The sequence below is a fragment of the Limanda limanda genome, chromosome 4 (genome assembly GCF_963576545.1).
Source record: "Limanda limanda chromosome 4, fLimLim1.1, whole genome shotgun sequence".
NCBI lineage: Eukaryota > Metazoa > Chordata > Actinopteri > Pleuronectiformes > Pleuronectidae > Limanda > Limanda limanda.
Window position 1 is genome coordinate 2,774,967 of NC_083639.1, and position 18,709 is coordinate 2,793,675.

Consider the following 18,709-nt stretch of genomic DNA (forward strand, 5'->3'; position numbering starts at 1 on the left):
TATCTCCATAAAATGTGCATCGGGGAAAATCACCTTGAGGAAAAATGCAGTTTCTCAGTGAATCTACCTTCATCAGTCACTGAGCTGTCAGAAAGATTAAGTGGTTATCAGAGGAAAAACAAATAGCTGCTTCACAGCGGCCTCGACTGTGCTGGATAATCGTGAGATGGGAAACATCTGCATGAACGACCTGTGTGACTTACTACAGGGAGATATATATATACTGAGTTTTTGAAGAGAGGCTGACTCATCTGCAAGCTGCGACATGAACAAACCAGTGCTGCTGCTGCTGACAGCTCCGTCAACTGAGAGGAGGAAAGTTAAAGTCACTGCTCAAGTTCTGCTCAGTGGGGTCAGAGGTCGTCTATCCAGGAGACGCCATGAAAAGTGTGATAAATAGATAAGTCAACTTAGAGGAGGAAAGTTGTTGTTATTTAAAGTTCACATCAACATTAGTCTTATGTAATTCAGGAGAGGCCTTTCACCTGCAGGAGTCAAATCCAAATAGCAGAATAAATCTGTATTTGAAAATATTTAGTCAGTGAGTGTTTTCTCATTAGCTGGTGGAGGTTCGCCTGCTCGGCTGAAGCAGGACTTCCTGCCTGCTGCTGCAGAGGAGGAAGGTGGCGTCAGGACAAAGTGTTGAGGTTGCAGCAGATCAGGTCGGTCTGATATGAAGTCTGCCTGTTTAATAATGTTCCCATCCTGCAGGGATGTTCAGTGTAATGGATGCTGTGGCTTCACTGGTTAAGATTACATACATTTGCTCTGTGAGGGTGGAGGGCCACCTGCTGGATGAAATAAAAATGTGTATTTTGTATGCAACAATGATCTCCACGCAGGGCTGGACTGGGAGAACAAAACGGCCCGGGCATTTTTTGGCTCAGACCGGCCCACATAATTAGCCGAGCACATCTGCCATTAAATTGACGTAACTTATGTCTTCTAAATGTCTTAAAGTAGCTCATATTAAAAGTACTTAAGTATCAAAAGTATCTGGTGTCGAAATGTACTTAAGTATCAAAAGTACAAGAACTAAAATTAAAAATGCAAAGTGCTTTTTATAGTAGGTCTATACAGACACAAAACAACCCAAAATGTTTCTCCTCAAGATTTATCTCAACTGACTGAAAAATTACAACAACAATATGCATATAATGTATAATTTTACCAATTTTGAACCCTAGATGCTGAGGTTGAAATAGTAATGGACCAGTGCATCTGAACTTCTAATTAACTATAAACAAGTGCCTCTTGTGTCTGCCCAAGAACATTAATAAACCACAGTATAACCACTATACTATAGGCACACAAAATGAGACACTATCTCTTATCCTATTCTAGAGGAAGTAAAAGTCGTAACAAGATTTCTGAAGGTGAACCTGCGGAGCGCTGCACCCCCCCCCCCCCCCCCCCCCAACGGCAAACACGCCACCGGACCTGCACATCTCAGGAGGGAGGGGGCAGCGAGAGAGTGAGAGAGAGTGAGAGAGTGAGAGAGAGAGAGGGGGGTGCGCCGTGGGTAGAGGCGTGCGACGCCAACCTCCGCTGCTCAAGTAACGAGCCAGTTTGGAGAATGTATTGAAAATTGAAAATGCGCGCTCACCTGTCTGCCTCCACTCGCTCATCATTGTCGAGTCCTCCTCGCTCGTCTCCCGGCGCACCTGCTGCTGCTGGGCTGGTGAACCCGGCACCACATAGGTCCGTCAGTTTGGCACATTTAGCAGCCTCCACCTCCAGAGACTTCAGCTTTTTTCCCGATGCTTCTCAGCGCCACCCGGGCGTTTTTTTACTCTTATTATCCATTAAGTTAAGTTTCTGTCTCAGCAGCAGCCAGTCCCGCGACCCCCCCCCCCCGCCAATGCCATGAGGTCCCGCCCCCGGTTTGTGATGTGATTGACAGCACTGTCGGGGCTCTCTGAGCCTGTCAGCCCATGATTGATTGACAATGACAAACAATAGACCAATAATATGTGTCGATGCTGGCAACACACTGCTAGCCCTCTGTAGCCAATTGGCCGGCCCAATTGGAGGGAATTTAGAGAGGAAGAAGAGAAAAAAAACAAAACAACAACATAGCGGACCAGACCGGCCCACATTGGGTCAACGGCCCACCGGGATTATGCCCGGTATGCCAGAGGGCCAGTCCACCCCTGTCTCCACGTGTATATTGGCTACAGGGCACGTAAAGAAACAGTCTGTCAAAATGTAATTAAATTAGAAATAATAAACACACCAACTCAGTTCAAATGTTCTGGCCATGACTCAGCATGTTTTATTAACTGTAGCCACGGCTGAATAGCTCTTATTACTTTATTTTACAGTTTCATAAAAAACATATGCAAACACACACTTCTGATAGCAGCATATAAAAAAGTCCAGCTCAGGCTCCGCCCCCCCCCCCCCCCGCTGCTTCTTCCTCATGTATTCAGGTGATCTAGTGGATGCTGCTTAATATTTCAAATCGCTGCCTGCACGGTGCTTTGAATAACCTCAGGAAATCAAACAAAAGTTAAACTACAGGCGGCAGAAGAAATATAATCTAATAAAAAACTAGTTTTATGCATGTGTTCAATGTCAAAATATTCTACAACACAAATTATCTTTGGTGATGTCAGGTTAAGATGTGAATAAATATTAAAACACCAAAAATAATTCATTTTTGTATCAGGGGTCCAGCACAAGTATTTACAGCTTAACAACAAAACATATACAATGAACCTCCCGTGAGTTTTACTGGGATCATGTAGAATCCAGTTTTCAACATAGTCAAATAAGAGAATAGAAACAGAAACAGTCAAAAGTACTGTTATAAGTTAGAAAAAGCTGTTGTAAACTCCAGTTTGCATAGTTAATTCACAGAGATGGAATAGATCGGCACAGGTCGATCGATATTTCTCTCTCAATTCCACAAATACGTATCAACAGTTGTCATGACGGCCCTCACACCATCACACCATGACCTCGATGGTGCCCAGCTTGGGCGAGGGCTCGGCCCCAGTGTGCTGCGTTCGCTGCTGATAGTCCTTCAGCACCTTCACGGCTTCGTCATGTCCGAACTGCAGGGCGTCGTCCACCGGCAGGTTCCCCCACCTGCACAGCGAGAGGTGAAGGTCGTGATGAAGAGGGAAGTGAGCCGATAGATTATGGAGCAAAGTTTTCACACAATGGTAAAGAGGATTTAAGATCGAAGGTTCACTCTAAGAAGTTATTATTTAAATAAACCTTATAGGCAATATGTTAATCTCTGTTTTAATGCCGTGCTGTTAGATATATCTATTTTATAATCTGTCAAATAATTCCAGAAATCGCTGTCTGTGTGTATGTGGCTCACGTGTCTCCAGAACCGTTCATCTAATTCTCTACACTTACTTGACATGTTTTGTCATGGTCTGGAATTTGGTTTGATTTGGACCAATGATGCGCTCAATGCAAATAATCTTTGAATAAACAGGTGAACAGCTCTTTTCTCTTCCTGGCTCAATATCTACAGGTTACTTTTACAGTTTCAGAAAGAAAACTACAACCAGCGTCACCACAGGAGAATCGATATAGGAAATAAAATGCCTCTAAATACTGTCTGCAATATAAGGGACGGCAAGAAACAGAACTATGGGTTCAAATATAGGATCATAATTAAATAAGGAGCTGTGAAGAAGACTTTAAAGATGCTGAACTCACCTGTCCTTTACGAACGGATTCACTTTACAGGTTTCAGTCAGAAACACTACAGCATCGATGTGACCTGAGAATAAACAGGAGATATAACAGTTTCTCACCAGAGGCAAACAAATAAAGCTTCTAAAAATACAACAATATCCTCCTGCGCTCACCATCCGACTCAGAATCAGATTTAGGTATATTATTCCTTTGTTTTGTAATGATCTAAACAAATGACTCGCTCACCATCAGTTTCTGAAAAAGAATGTGACTGAAGAAAACGCTGCAGCGGAGCATTCAATCTGCACCGAGACAGAATTCAAACCACAACAGGAGACACACATATGGCGCAGGAGTGTAAGTGTAAGTGAGTTGGTTAATTAGTGGTCTTGTGTAAAGTCAGCCAGAGGAACTGAACCTCTGCAGTTAATCATGAGAACAAATGGAGCGAGACCTCATTACACTGGTGAGCGTCAAAACAAATAACTCAACAAGTGTATCTCTGTGTGTGCGTCGCTCACAGATACACACTATATTCCAGATGACACACAGAGATAAAAATAAAGTTACAGAGAGTGGGAGTTATACATTGTGGTTCTCGTTTCTGACAATGACAGCTAATTATAATTATCTCTAGAAATAAATTAGTGTGACTAATAGTGCTCTTGTGTTGCTGTGACAACCGCTCCTCATTAAGGGCGAAGCTGGATTCTGTAGCTGAACAGGTAGAGCGCAGCCTGGTGGTCAAAGGGTCTCAGGACAGCCTCAGTTTAGCATTTGACCAAAGTCCACCTGCCACCATCAATGACTGTTACTGATATATAACTAACATCAGTGTTGATTAGGGCTTGATTGATTATGAGTAGGCTGATTTGAGCCTTTAGGATAAATATCAGTGTCGGAATTTATGGTTACCAATATTCGCCAATATGAAAACTTTTATTTGTGAAGTGTTATTATCTGTTTTGTTTTAATATTAACTCATATTTGTCATATTTTATGGTTGTGTTTGTAAGGGAAATATAACAGTTTGACCATTATAATCATGTATTTCCCCTCTGTTTGATCATGATTGAATCACTAGACACAGTAACCTGGTTTTCTCTATGTTAATGTAACCTTTATCATGCTGCCTCCTGTACTATTGAATGTGTATTGACCTGATTACCATAGCCACTGTAACCTTAATTTTCTCTACACTAAATGTTTATTGCTGATTCCTCTCTTTGATCATGCTGTGTTTCCTGTAGCCACTAAATGCATATTGCCTTGATTGCCCTCGACTAGGCATTGTTGTATTCATGTGATCAAAGAATCTCAACCTTTGACTGTTTAACACACCCCCTCCAGTATGGGAGTGGTTAGCCAAATGTATAAAGACAGTGAAATATTTTCTATCTGGGTGCATATTACAACTAAACTCTGTGGTATGCACCATGCTCTGAGCATTAAAGTGTGACAATACTGTAAGATAATTTTGTGTCTCGTTTCCTCGTTGGTAGTGGGATTGTAGAAATTGCCACGACATGTTCCAGAATCTTTATTTCTGGTTACAGAAATGTTTTGTATAGTTCATTTGAGAAGCTGGCATTGGTTTTTCATTAAACTAAAACTGAAGAAACACAAATGACGAAGAACATGTGGGTCTTACCTTCTGCTGCAGCCACATGTAGAGCTGTCCGAGAGTCATAGTCCTTGAGATCCATGTCCATGGACGAGAGAGCAAACCTGAAGTAAATAAAAACAGTAAGAAAATATGTTTATATATAGAAATGAACATTTTAGCATATATTAGCTTTGCTTTCATATTTGAGCTAATCAACGAGCAGCAAGAGGAATCAAAAATATGTTCCATGACAAACCAGATGGAGATGAATAAAGAATTTACCATTTACATGTTAAATACAAAAATATTCTTTACATTAAAATATCTCTGTGCAACATTTGTATATGGGACAGAACAAGCTCATTTATCTTATAGGACACACAGATGAGGAACTGAACCTTCTCAGGGCCGACACGTCTCCACTGTAGGCAGCGAACATCAAGTTGAAAACAGACTTGTTCTGTAAACACACAGGAGAAACATAAAGAAAGCACTTATACATATTTTTAATCTAAAAATCAACAAACCGATGAGCAGCTCACCCTGTCGTCCCCGTCCTGCCTGCGAGGATCCTGCTTCTTCACAAAGTGCCTCAAGTTGTCATAATTGTGGAAATTAAAAAGCGACACGAGCTCCTGAGGGAGAGAGACAGTTTTTATTGAGTTTAAGAGGGAAATGCTACAGGAGTTTTCTTGTGTTGAAAATGTGATGAAAACCAGCAGTTCAACTAAAGACGGAAAACTTCAACTTATAATGTCGCAGACACAAAGCTGGACTCGAATATTCTTTCATTTTGTAAGAATTGTTTACCTTCTTTCTTGTGGGCCATCAATAAAAACAATATAATTTTTTCCTGCACTTTCTTGTGTTATATATATTAAAACGCTACACATATATATATACTTTTATATTCACATCCCTCTCACTAACAGCAGTGAACGTCTAGCTTCAGCTCAAATTGACCGTTAAAGAAATAGGGAAAACACAATGCATGACACAGGCATGTCAAAGCTAATGGCTGCTGCCCAGTCACCATGATGTTTTCCATTGCATTTTTTACATCTTGAGGATATTAATGGTTTAAGTTCACAACAAACAGATTTTTTTTCCCTTGGTACAAATCTACAAAAATAATCAGTGTGTGTCTCGCTCTTGCCTCACAGAAGTTGATTCCCCGGACGCTGTTGCCCACTCTGTCCAGTGGAGGAGACCAACACATCACTCCCATCACGTTGGGAATCACCAGCAGTATCGCACCAGACACGCCCGACTTGGCCGGTAAGCCCACCTGAGGGATGGGAACACAGTATTTTTAATGGCATTGATTTGTGTAGTGGTGGAGTGGCACCTCCTTGTGTTACTCACGTGAAACGCCATCTGTCCAGAGAAGTCATACATGCCACACGAGTGCATGAGACTCAGAGTATTCCTCACAGCCTCGTCACTCAGGACTAGTTTTCCTGTGATCGGACAAATTCCCCCGTTGGCTAGAGTGGCCGCCATGACACTCCCGGATTCACACGTCACCTCGATTGAGCAGAGCTGAGAGCAGAAACCGTTAAGGGTGGAAATGTTTTTCATTTAAACTAAGAATTGTTCAATGAAATGTTCTATTCATGACGTTTACCTGGAAGTAGAAATCTAGGGCATCGATCATATCTGCTCCTGGTGGAAAACACTGTTGAGTTAAATATAATCAACATGATTATTTGACTGATTGTAAACATTGTACTATACTACCAGAAAATCCAGAATATCTAAACCAGTTCATAAAGCTCTGACTTATTCTGGCACCTTCTACAACACAGCTCCCAGGGTCAAAAGGTCACACATAACTGCACTAAGTTGGAAATGTGTTGATGTATGGAGGGAAATATATGTAATATACATATGGAGCAGCTGCACAGAGAGAGTTTAATTGGCCTTAAAGATGATTGGACGAGCAAACTGATGATGGCAACAACAATGGATGAAATATTGATGTTTAATATTTAACTGGAAACATAAAAAAAAATATTATTTTAGAAAAGAGTATGTTGTATTTTATCGTTATTGGGCTTAAAAATCAAAAGAAAAAATCTGAAAGGACGCATAATCAGAAAAGTGATCAGGGATCTCATCATTTTGAAAATATGTTTCACCACACAACAATAAAATCTAGCTTTTCAAAATATCACCTTATTGTATTGTTTTGTATATTTGCATGCAATTAATGAATTGATGATTTAAATGCTAAAAAATGATTTAAATAATTATTTAGGTTCATGTGTTCAAAACATTCTCTGGCCTGAGCTTCTCCTGTGAGATGATTTTCTGTTTTTCTCCATTTATCATTGAGCATTTACAGAGACATTGAAAGACGTCACTGTGGCTTTAGGGGAATTGTTATGGTAGTTTATCAGGGTTTCAGTTCTTTTTATATCAATAATAAAATGATTTATTGTCTTGTTTCTCCTTAAAACAGATGTAAGAGAATTGAAACTAATAATTCATAATCCCACCTATTTTAACGCAGCAAGCAAACGTCCTGTGACTGACCTTCTTCTCTTTCATGTAATATCCGATGGCAAAATTTCTGTCGCCCGTTTCCTTTTCTGACTGGAACCTGAGAGGTACGAGCAGAAGGGGTCGATACCGAAACATCAATAATGCAATGGGGCGGCGGACAGGCAATCTGCCAAGGCCCGGTCTCAGAACTTAGGTGTGTTAAACCAAGATATTTAAACAATACAATATCTCTAAATGATTGACAGTGCACTCACGTGGCGTTGCTGAATCCAACATATTCTTGGCCGGCCATCTTCTTCACAAACTCCATAACCTAAGCATAAACGATAGTTTTATGTGCACTGCTGCATCTGTGAGCACAGTAAAATAATCACGCCACAGTTTGAAATTCATGGTTTTAACAAAGAGGAAAGTTACTCACATAGTCAAACTTGTCGGCCTTATTTGAACAAGGCTGAAAACAGAGTGAGAGAAAAGGGTTCATATAGAAATATCGTGATTGCCACATTCATTCATGAACAATACGTGTGACTTCAGCTTGGCTTTTATGCAGTGTGAAACAGCACATGAATGCATCGGTGATTGCACAACTCAACATCCGTTTATCAGCTGGTGCAGTGAGAGGGGAAACAGGAGGAGATTATAAAACAGAGTCCAGGTAGAGTTCAAGAAGAATTTCATGAAACATGCTTAAAAACAAAAAAAGATGATTCTAATCCCAGTTTTTTCTGGTTTGAATCTGTAACACAACTTGAACGTGCCAAATATTCCACCATCCTTGAAGTTATATTCGTAACTTGCTACTGCTGCTCAACGACATTTCCCGCCCCAGGCTTTGTCGTTAATGATCATCATCACAACAACCGACTCATTCAGAAACCTGCCGGCTCTGAACCAGGACATGCACGGCACATTACCGGGATACACAGGGTCATTTAGAATAAAACACGAGAAGGAGAAATGTGTAGGAGATGTTTTCTTTAAATTAAACTATAAAAGAGGACGAAAAACAAGAAAATAATTGACAGCCAGTGCATGTTGTTGATGCAACAATCTGTAAAATGCATTCTTCAAAAAATATGTTATCCTAGAACATTTTTTTTATATCTGCACCTCCAAGTTGACACAGTTATGTTTTTGTGTCGGTGACTTTTACCGGAGGGAGAGTGATTTACGGCGCTGATTCAACTTTCACACAGCGGCCTGCACTTGTCTGCTTGTGTTTACCTTGATAAGAGAGCTGATCACTATGGCCCCAGCGTTCACCATCGGGTTGTGGGGCTTATCTGCAGGAGAGGACGACAAGATAAGGTTCAGTGTTGATGAGGAGTTCGGTGGAAAATGGGAGTTTTCTTTCCATGAATCAAGTCAAGTTCATTGGGATTTTTCTGCTACTTCAACGTATGATATCAGACCATATCCAAACACAGGGTTAGATATGAACTAAATACAGAACAATTCATTAACTCATGAAGACCTGGTGTGTGTTGTGTTATGCATGTTGTCTTGTGTCTGTATGAAGCATGCTCTAACCTACTGAGGTGCAAACCAAACAACACATTTAAATAAATTGAAGGTCAGTAGCAGTCTGTTGTTTTAAATTCGATTCAGTAGCATTGTGAACAAGCAGTCGATGTGAAAAACACAAACAATCTAAATACAATACAATTCAAGCCTTTTTCATTATTTAATCATTTCTCAATTAAAAAAAGAGATTAAAATGGCCATAAACTCAAAATCGAGAAAACCTCTCCTGATGTGATAAATAATTCCATTGAAAGTAACTTATTTCAGCGGCCAATGGAGTCGCCCTCTGCTGGTCATTAGAGAGAATACAAGTTTCTGGCCTTTTTCCGCATAGGCTTAATTTTCCAGAACCAGAGTAAACATCCATTTTTCTACAAGATCTGTGATGTAACCGCACAGTGCAGAGGCCTCACACACCTTCATCATCGAGTGAGAGCATGTTGAACTTGAGTCCGCTGGGCTCCATGCCCACATACTGGTGAACCTTCTCTGTTCCCGCCTGGTGGACGGCGATGGCGTACTGCAGGGGCTTCACACAGGACTGCAGGCAGAACGGCTGCTTGGTGTCACCCACCGAGTGTCTGGAGGAAAATGAATAAAGAGGCCAGGTACATCACAGTCACAACATCACATCACTCAGTCAGCAGCACTGGGCAGTTTGAGGATCAGGTGTCTTGTTACTGCACATTTCATTGGTACTAATAGAAAATGGGGAGAGTACTACTCAAAAACTGTAATGACTGAAATATATAACAATTAATTTATAGACTTATAACAATCTAATAGTTTAGATCCATTTAGTAGCTGTGAGCTTTCGACCACATCGTTCCTCAGCATCCTTCAAATCGATATCAACTTTTGAGGCAGCGTGGAGAAAAATTCTTTAGATTTTAAACTTTAATATAATTCAATGGCGAAAATTAAAATCTCCATCTGCAAAGGAAGATGGTTTCATACGATCGACAGCTCTTGATCTAAGACTGAATGAACCTTGTGGTGAGATTGAAGCATTTTATAACCTTGTTTAGATAAGTGCAATGCAAATAAAGTTAATATTCTATTATTTTGTCCAGTATGAGTCTGTAACTCCTACCTTTGGCCGTCCACTGTGCATAAAGACACGCCCCAGAGTTCTGGGCTGAATTTGGCGAGCTGGGGGATGTAGTCTGCAACCTAGGATGTACAAGGGAAACACTAACAATCAGATCTCACGATTTAAGATTCTGAAACAAGTGTCAGAAGTAAAGGCTCGGCAGGAGAGAAGATGTAAGTAGCAAATAATTTTGGAGAAGTGGGACACAGTCGGGATTCTTACAGTGTGCATTTTCTGCCAAAGGCCCCTCAATAGCAAAATAAACAGATTCTATATTAACATTTCCATGTCTGAGAAACAAACAAACAGATGCAGCACACACCTTCCCATCAGTTTGATTTCCTACTCTCTTGTAGATTTCATTTATTTTCTGTGCGAATGTATCAAACTCGGGGATGATGAATTTCTTCCTGAAGGCCTGGATCAGCAGGACGATGTTTCCACCAGCACATCTGAAAGAACAACAACAGAGCAGAGGTGAGTTAAAGCTCCAGTGTGTAAGATTTAGGTGAAAGGGATCTATCGGCAGAAATTTAATATAAAATAATCCTAGTGATGTTTTCAATAGTGTGTTTCATCTAAATTGTAGGAATTGTTGTTTTCTTAACCATAGAATGGGCCCTTTATATTTAAATACTGTTTATTTACTTCGGGAGCGGCTTGTCTCTACGGAGGCCGCCATGTTTTTTACAGTAGCCCATACTGGACAAACTAAACACCTTTGAGTTTTTATGACAACTGAAGGCTACCACAGGTTCTCTGTCATGTTTGGAAGGAGAGGATGACCTGAGGGGTACTCAGCTGCAACATGCAACTTCACCGCTAGATTCTACTCGAGTCACTAAATTATACTTACTGTACCTTTAACCAAAAACACAGACATGCCAACTGACAGGAGATGTGAGGTTTACAGACAGTTTCTCAGGACGAATAAACAGAAAATTACAGTGCTGTTACTGAGACTTTAAAGTTGCAATAACATGGTTTATATACTATTTGTTTGTGTGTGTGTGTGTGTGTGTGTGTGTGTGTGTGTGTGTGTGGTGTGTGTGTGTGATCTTGGTTTTACAAATGTTGTGGGGACTTAAATATGTTCTCCCAGGGACTTTCTGGGGACACATATTCCAAAGGTCGAGTTTGAGGTGAGGACACGTTAGGTTGAGGTTAGCTTAAGGTTAAGTTCACAGTAGGGTTAGCATTGGGTAAGAGGTTGTTATTGTTGAGTTTTAGAGTAAGTCTCCAGGAAATGAATGCAAGTCAATGTAATATCCTCGTTCTCTGTGGGAGCGCAGAGCAGCTAAGAGAGATCGGACTGGGCAACATGCTTTCATCAGCATGATGGTAAATACAGAGGATTTTTATTTTCTTACACCACGGGCTGCCTACAGGATAATCAACTTAAATAGTATTAGACATATCTGTGCATATCATAGCTTTTATTGTCGAGCTAAATTACCTTTTTTGCTGTGTTATCATTTGTCCTATCTGAAAGCAAATATCTGATAGATTACATATTCTAGAAATAATAAAGAATTTCAAACATCCACCTTATTTTCTCGACTGAATTTTATAAAACAGTGATAATTATTTCTAGACCTTCACATTGTGGGCGAATAAGGTTTAAAGTTGGTATCATGCACTTTCTGTCTGAACTAATAAAACAGCATCAAATCAAAGCGTTTCAGACACTGAGCATTGAAATCATGAGCTTCAAGTGCTGCATTTGACTACATCACATCATACATGTGTTCTCAGTTTTTAGTGGTTCTAAATTCCTCCACATTTTTAATCCTACATTTAAAATAGACATGAATCACTTCTTATCCGTGAAGTAAAGTCAGGGAGGACAAAAGAAATTTAAAAAAAGAGGGACCAGGGGTTGGAACAAGCGGAGAGACAATCACGCAGCAAGTCACATACAACAAATCCCTCATTACAATGGATTGTTGTGAGAAGGTCAGACTAAAAATAGTTCGGTGTCATGACTTCAAAGGGTGCTGAATGGAAAACAAAACCCCATGAGACAGTTGGCGGCGAGATGGATGTCAATTCTGCGTCGAGAGGCGGCGCTCTAAGAAACAGGAAATAAAGTGAGAGGAATCTCTGGTGATGTTTCCCGTCAGCTCTGTGACTGAATCCGCTGCGTTCAGACAGCGATCCTCATTAAAGATGCACCGTGGGTTCCCGTGTTTGACTTGCTCATCTGCTGCGTTTTCAGTCCATCACTTTGAGTGAAAATCAATTCTTATTTTTCCCACAAAGGAAGAAAAGAAAAAAAAAACACAGCACATGATGGGTTACTGAGGAACGGCATCTTTAATCTGTGGGAGGTGGAAACTTATAATCTGTAGGTTATAAGTTTCCACCTTAAATTTTTGAGACACGATTCAGATTGGATCTGTCTAATCTCCGGATCAAATCCGACGTGTGGGTAATTTGAGGTGGTCTCATATGAGCTGAAGAGATGTCGACACATTGTAGGGATTGTGTTTACACTTTCCTAAAATCTGAAAACAATGCGAGGCAAGCTACTTCCAAAATCCCAGTCGGATCATGATGCATTCACACCAATCATTGCACCAGAGGAGGTGTCCAGATATAGAAGGTACTTTAGTAGCCGGTGTGCAAAAGGTCAGTGGAAACTATAAAGTATCTGCAGCAGCCGAAGGACTTAATCACAGCAGTCATTTTCTATTCATTGATTCTATTTAATCTCACATCTTGGGTCAGTTGGCATGTCTGTGTTTTTAGTTTGACGTTACAGTGCGTAGAATTCAGTGACATCTAGTGGTGAAGTTGTATGTTGCAGCTGAATCCTTCAGTTGTGTAAAAACTCAAAAAAGGTGTTAAGTTTGTCCATCCTGGGCTACGGTAAAAAACATGGCGGCCCCAACTGTGTGTGTTTGACAGGAGCTATAGAGATAATTCCAATCTGCTGCCGTCTCACCTCTGGAAAAGTTTTCTGTCCATCATGGCCTCACCAGCAGAGTCATTCACGGCCTGTCGAAGCTTCTCCATGCAGTCCTTCAGACGAGGGTCGGACGGATGGAGGCCGGTTCTCCTCAGGGCCTGCGCACAGAGATGGACACCATAGATACAGTAGAAGTTTTGTATATTTAACATTAACTATATAAAAAGATGGCGACATGACCACCTGGTGGCTGGCTGCAGTAAAGGTCCTCCATGTTGACATATGGGGCATGGGCCAAATTAAAAAGTAAAAGTCCGAGATGGTTTATGTCACATTATGTGGCTCTTATCAAATCGATGTTTGTTCAAGTGTTTTTTTTTTCCAGTACGTTTGATTTTAACTTGTTATTTATTGCTGCAAAAACTGTGAAACTGTGAAATGTCACGATGACCTGAGACTGAGACGAACTCTGGCTCCAAAATACGTCACCAATGCAAGATGGCGGCGCCTGTATAGCAGACATTTTGGCTTCATTCTATTCGTACAGTTGCAAGGTGGAGATACAAATCTTAATATAAAGTCTTTGATACAAGCAGCGGACAAACAGGATGTTTTCAGCTACTCACTGAGGTAAAGTGCGAGATGGGAACTTGGTCCTTTCCCTCTGTGATGGCGTAGAAAAGCATGTCGTCCACTCCGGAGCTGAGAGGCCGCGACTGCACATCCCTGGTAAAGAGAAAAGTAACCTCGTAAAAAGAAGCATTCAAGCTGTTTTGGGTGTTTGTGTACAAAAATATTATATCGTTAGCGTTATCTAATGTTTTTAAAGTGTGTGAGATAGCTTTGTGCAAATTAAACCTTAACACAACCGGTGTAGTTGTAAGTTGACAGCATTACATTTGTGTGTAAATAAAGGTTGATTCACTGATTTGTTGGAAACACAAATCGATAAAAAGTATTCATCTTGCACAAGTGAGTTATTTGTCCTGTGCAGTCAAGATAAGAGAAACCTTGGTTGACCTGAGGGGATCCGTGGAGAGGTGTGTGAATATTCCTGAATGTGAACCTTGTTGTCTTTCAGCAGAGTGGAGGTGTGGACCCCCCCACAGCAGCATCAGGTAGGTGATCAGCTCTTCACCAAACACTCACACTTTGACATGATGATCAATGTGAGCAGTGGAGGATCTGGAGCTCAGGCAACATGCTCCTGCTGCTCCTGCCTGGATGTCCAGTGTCTTCCTCGCCGCTTCTGGGTTCCTCAGGAGTTGAACGGAGTTGGAGAGCAGCCGCAGCGGCCTCACACACAACATGATGCGGCTGATCCGCAGCCACAGTCTGGGGAAGCAGCGGATGAACGAGACAGTTAAGTTTAAAAGCAGGTTTTATTATCTGCGACTCAGGTCACTGACTGCATGTGCGTTCTGCTGCCTTCACGTGCGGTCGGGAATTTAACCTTTCCACAAGACTGTCCGTGTGAAAGTGACGCAATAATTCTAGAGATTGTGTAGCTGAATCATTATGATGACATTTCCATGATGTTCAACACTTTATATGCTGCTCCCGCTTTAGATCCAATGACTGACGAGGACGGATAAGATTGAACATTTATATTTAGTGTTTCAAAATTAGATTTGATGTTTCGATTTAGATTCAGCCTTTGACACTTAAATTGAACGTGTATTTATTTGACATTAAGATTTAATATATACAATTAATATCAAAGGCTCGTTGTGTATATGGACTCACAATATATCATCAGGTGAGTTGTTTGAAAATAAACAAAACTATTTTTACGATGTGAACTTGAAAGCAGCAGTGAGGGGCTGGGTAGGTGGAGGGGTGGGTGGGGGTGTAATGTGTGACAGCTGCAGCACCTCATGTTGCAGCTGTCAGCCAAGTGACAGCTGCAGCAGCAAACCAGAGGAGAGCACACAGGTGTCCCGCCCACTCAGCATTTAGTCAGCCAATTTCAAAACTTGAAAATAACTTCCACAAAAGTTTTCGATACATGTAAAACGATAATTGATCAATTATGGCGATGCTTCCCCTCAGTGTAACCTGCGGAGGATATTTCATGGTCCAGGTCATGCAGGTAAAGTTTTTCTCATTGTGGCTTTTGGTTTTTCCGTTTATTTGTTTCTGCTATAACACTTTTTCTAAACAGTAAATTTAAGTTATTTTGGCCTCAAACACAAAAAGGAACACAAATAATTGACAAAATATTAATTCAGCAAATGTTATAGTACAAATGCATTACTTTTCTTTTTTATTGTCTAAAAGTGTCAAGCAGATGTTGCACACAAAGGCATTTACAGGTAGATATATTTATATATATATATAATTCATCAAAGTGACACGATTGACATGAAACAAAAAGGCTGATAACTGTGAATAGATTTCTTTTCTTTTAGGTCATGACGAGTCACACGCTCTTTGCAGGACGCGGCAGCACCAGCTTCAGTCCGATATCAACAACAAAGGAAGGCATGTAGGAGAGGGGGATCCACAGAAGCTTGGCGTCCCAGCCTGCGCTGTATCTGGTGCGGGGGTGCGCCGCCGTCAGAGCGTGCTCCATGCAGCCTGTCACCTTAGTGAGGTCAGTGTCACAAACAGCGTTCATGATCAGACGCTGGACCTTGATGTCTGACGAGAGGAAGCACAGAAACAGAACTAATCATTTATCTGGCATATTAACTAAGGGACTAACATCTATGAGTGTTTAAATTTTGATGCAGCTATATTTACTGTAAGGGGAATTTGGGGCCTTGGCAGACTTGTGTGTTTGGCCAATCTAGGTCAATATGAGGTGCTACAGTCCACTGAAATCCTATCCGGTGGCCTGGTGTGTACTTACACTTGTCCAGGTACTTGTCTCCGTAGCTGGCTTGGACTTCAGGGCTGAGCTGGTTCCACAAGCGATGCAGCTCCCTCTCGATGGGGTCGAGGCTCGTCACCGCCGTCTTGAAGAACCCCGGCTCGATGATGCACACATTGATTCCAAAGTAGTTTATATCTCTCCTGGGTAAAGTAAAGATCATGTAGATTAACATGTGTCCATAATCTATAAATAAAAGACAAACAATTACCATGAAAGGACAATTTATAAATGATTTAGAAGTGGAAACAAATAACGGTTAATAATGAATTTACTCCTGCCTTACAGGTCAGTTAAAAGTCATTGATATGAATAATATTTGGGTCCTGGACTATGTTTAATGTTGTAGTAAGTAAGTTTGGTAGATGTCAAAAATATAAATACTACCACAAATAATAGTTTGGCTTTTATAGCATTTGGTTTTGGTGTTATTTAGAACTTTTTGGGTTTAACTCAAGTGTGGTCTTCCCTTCGTTGTTCAGCCTTGATCCAGGTTGTGACACTTTTACATGACTGAAAATGTTTACAGTGAGCACTCTAAATTGCATGCACAATAAAGAGTGTGCCTTGTATAACTTCTTCTCCTAATGATCTGAATATACTGGAGGCCGTTGTAATGGTCAGGAAAAGACACAAAATACTTTCTCTGTGTTTAACAGAACTCTGCCGTATTCAGAAAGTTGCTCTGAGCTTCTCTCTGTGAATTCGGGTCGTAACTCTCACCTGAGGCAGTCGGAGAAAGACTCCACTGCAAACTTGGAGATGCAGTATCCTCCACCATTTGCGGCCACTCTGCCCAGCACTGACGCTACATTTACGATGCGGCCACGAGCCTTTTTAATGAGGGGCAGGAAAGTCATGGTCATGCCGATCACTCCGTTCATGTTGACTTTCAACACGCTGTGAAAATCCTCCACTTGCATCCACTCTGAAGGGCCCATCGGCAGTGAGCGTCCAGCGTTGTTCACGATACCCCACAGGCCTACAGAGGACATAGACGATATTTTTGTTGAGTTGGGCCTTTAATAAAGAGTTATCTCTTATTTCTAAATCAAGAAAATCATCTCTCACCCTTATCCCCAACCTCCTTCTTGGTGAACTCCATGGCTTTCTGGATGCTGTCCTGATTGCTCACATCAAGGAGGACAGTCTTCAGACTGGGGCCCGCCTGCCTCCTCAGATCATCAGCTCCCTTCTCCGTGAGACAGCCAGCCAGCACTCGGAAACCTTTGCGATCGAGATTCTTACACAGCAGGTTTCCAAACCCGGTGTCGCAGCCGCTCACAAAGACGTACTTGTCCGTGATCTCCTCGATCTCCAGGTTGTCTCTGTACAGCCACACAAGAATCCACACTACTGCAAAGGTGGTGCAGACGTACAACCAAGCATTCTCCCTGAAAGAGAGATCATGTGGATTTAGAACATATCAAAATATATCAAATGTGTTCAAATCATTGCCCAAAATGACCCGTTGGTATTTCTTACCCTAAAAGGTTATAGATGATCTGTGTATCCATGCTGCTTCCAGGACTAGAGGAGGGGTGTTGGTCACCTGGAGGACTTGGTGCTTACTGAAAAAACATGTTGAGCAAAAGTTACTGGGTAGCGACACGGCCAACTTCCAAATCTCCTTTTCAGGGACTTGAACAGAATGAGGAAATACTCACAAGAAAATTCCAGGCATTCCCACAATCAAATCCCTACTCGATTTCATAATAATGTAGTTGTTTTGCTTTTAAGTATGTGGTCTGTTGATCCTTTTTGATAACTATGGAGAACAATGAATTTGTTCACTGAGGGCCTTAGGTAAGGGTAATACAGAACTGCTTTGGGCACATGAGAAATCTTTGGATAAGAGTCTTAGGGAGGAAAGAGAGGCATCTGTGAGAGCACCAGAGCCGGGGCAGGGGGGGTGGGGGGTGCATTGTTTTGAAGCATAACTGTAAGGCCCGTGACTGAGCTGCCTAAGCTGCTCACTGCAGAAAACCAATTACTTTTCAGGCTTATTAATTAGAATACCAGAATAATATACATACAGGGTTCAAAATAACCATTATATTCAAATTGGCTGCAGATTTAAATAAGGTGCTGTGTCCATGCTGTTGCTGTTCGGTTAAAAAATTAATGACCCTGTAAAATTAAAGCTCAAGTTAGGAATATTACATTTTGTTTCATAACACTAGGAAATATATATCGATAAAAACTTACAAAATATGACATAATAATAAACGATCACTTTACTTTGATTAGATATAACAAACCTTAAATTGAAAACTGAATTACTCTTTGCTGTAAGCTCGCATTTAGATCCCACTATGATAAATTGTGACCATCACCATTAGAGATCCATGTTATGACGAGAAAAAACTGAGCCACAACATACATGACAGAAAAAATACTCATTGGTAATTCAGTAATAAAACAGATATTTATAAAAAAAAGGGTTTTATCTTACCTTTCGTATTTTTCAAGAAGTGATGGAAGTTCCCCGTCCTCTTCCCTTTCCCTTTCTGGTGTTTCTTCTGTCCT

The 18,709-nt window shown here is 41.0% G+C and overlaps 2 protein-coding genes across 3 annotated transcripts; both read right to left on the reverse strand.

The window, feature by feature from the left end:
• Nucleotides 1–2,396: 2,396 nt before the first annotated feature.
• gls2b (glutaminase 2b (liver, mitochondrial)) lies at nt 2,397–14,722 on the reverse strand. Of its 2 annotated transcripts, none has more exons than XM_061069657.1 (18): nt 14,455–14,722; nt 13,932–14,031; nt 13,342–13,463; nt 10,717–10,846; nt 10,395–10,474; nt 9,719–9,882; nt 9,002–9,060; nt 8,196–8,228; nt 8,029–8,087; nt 7,805–7,871; nt 6,894–6,944; nt 6,632–6,808; nt 6,423–6,554; nt 5,809–5,901; nt 5,665–5,726; nt 5,312–5,388; nt 3,682–3,745; nt 2,397–3,093 (listed from the first exon to the last, which is right to left on the reverse strand). In XM_061069657.1, the coding sequence occupies exons 1-18, from the start codon at nt 14,613–14,615 to the stop codon at nt 2,952–2,954; spliced, it is 1,773 nt and encodes a 590-aa protein (XP_060925640.1). In that variant the 5' UTR covers nt 14,616–14,722; the 3' UTR covers nt 2,397–2,951. The 2 variants fall into 2 exon arrangements, with proteins under 2 accessions (XP_060925640.1, XP_060925641.1); XM_061069658.1 differs by lacking the exon at nt 14,455–14,722 and adding an exon at nt 14,326–14,444.
• Nucleotides 14,723–15,727: 1,005 nt separating this feature from the next.
• Nucleotides 15,728–17,697, reverse strand: rdh5 (retinol dehydrogenase 5 (11-cis/9-cis)). Its single transcript, XM_061069142.1, has 5 exons — nt 17,666–17,697; nt 17,252–17,574; nt 16,904–17,162; nt 16,160–16,323; nt 15,728–15,948 (listed from the first exon to the last, which is right to left on the reverse strand). Exons 1-5 carry the CDS (start codon nt 17,695–17,697, stop codon nt 15,728–15,730), a joined length of 999 nt encoding a protein of 332 aa, XP_060925125.1.
• Between the last annotated feature and the right edge of the window lie 1,012 nt (nt 17,698–18,709).

Coding starts and splice junctions, on each gene's coding strand:
- rdh5 (XM_061069142.1), bottom strand. CDS start 17,697: ATGGATACACAGATCATCTATAACCTTTTAGG. Junction 17,163..17,251: donor GAAGGAGGTTGGGGATAAGG/GTGAGAGATGAT, acceptor TGTCCTCTGTAG/GCCTGTGGGGTATCGTGAAC. Junction 15,949..16,159: donor AGACAAGTACCTGGACAAGT/GTAAGTACACAC, acceptor TCCTCTCGTCAG/ACATCAAGGTCCAGCGTCTG.
- gls2b (XM_061069657.1), bottom strand. CDS start 14,615: ATGTTGTGTGTGAGGCCGCTGCGGCTGCTCTCCAACTCCGTTCAACTC. Junction 10,475..10,716: donor GAAATCAAACTGATGGGAAG/GTGTGTGCTGCA, acceptor TGTACATCCTAG/GTTGCAGACTACATCCCCCA. Junction 5,902..6,422: donor GGGGAATCAACTTCTGTGAG/GCAAGAGCGAGA, acceptor TCTCTCCCTCAG/GAGCTCGTGTCGCTTTTTAA.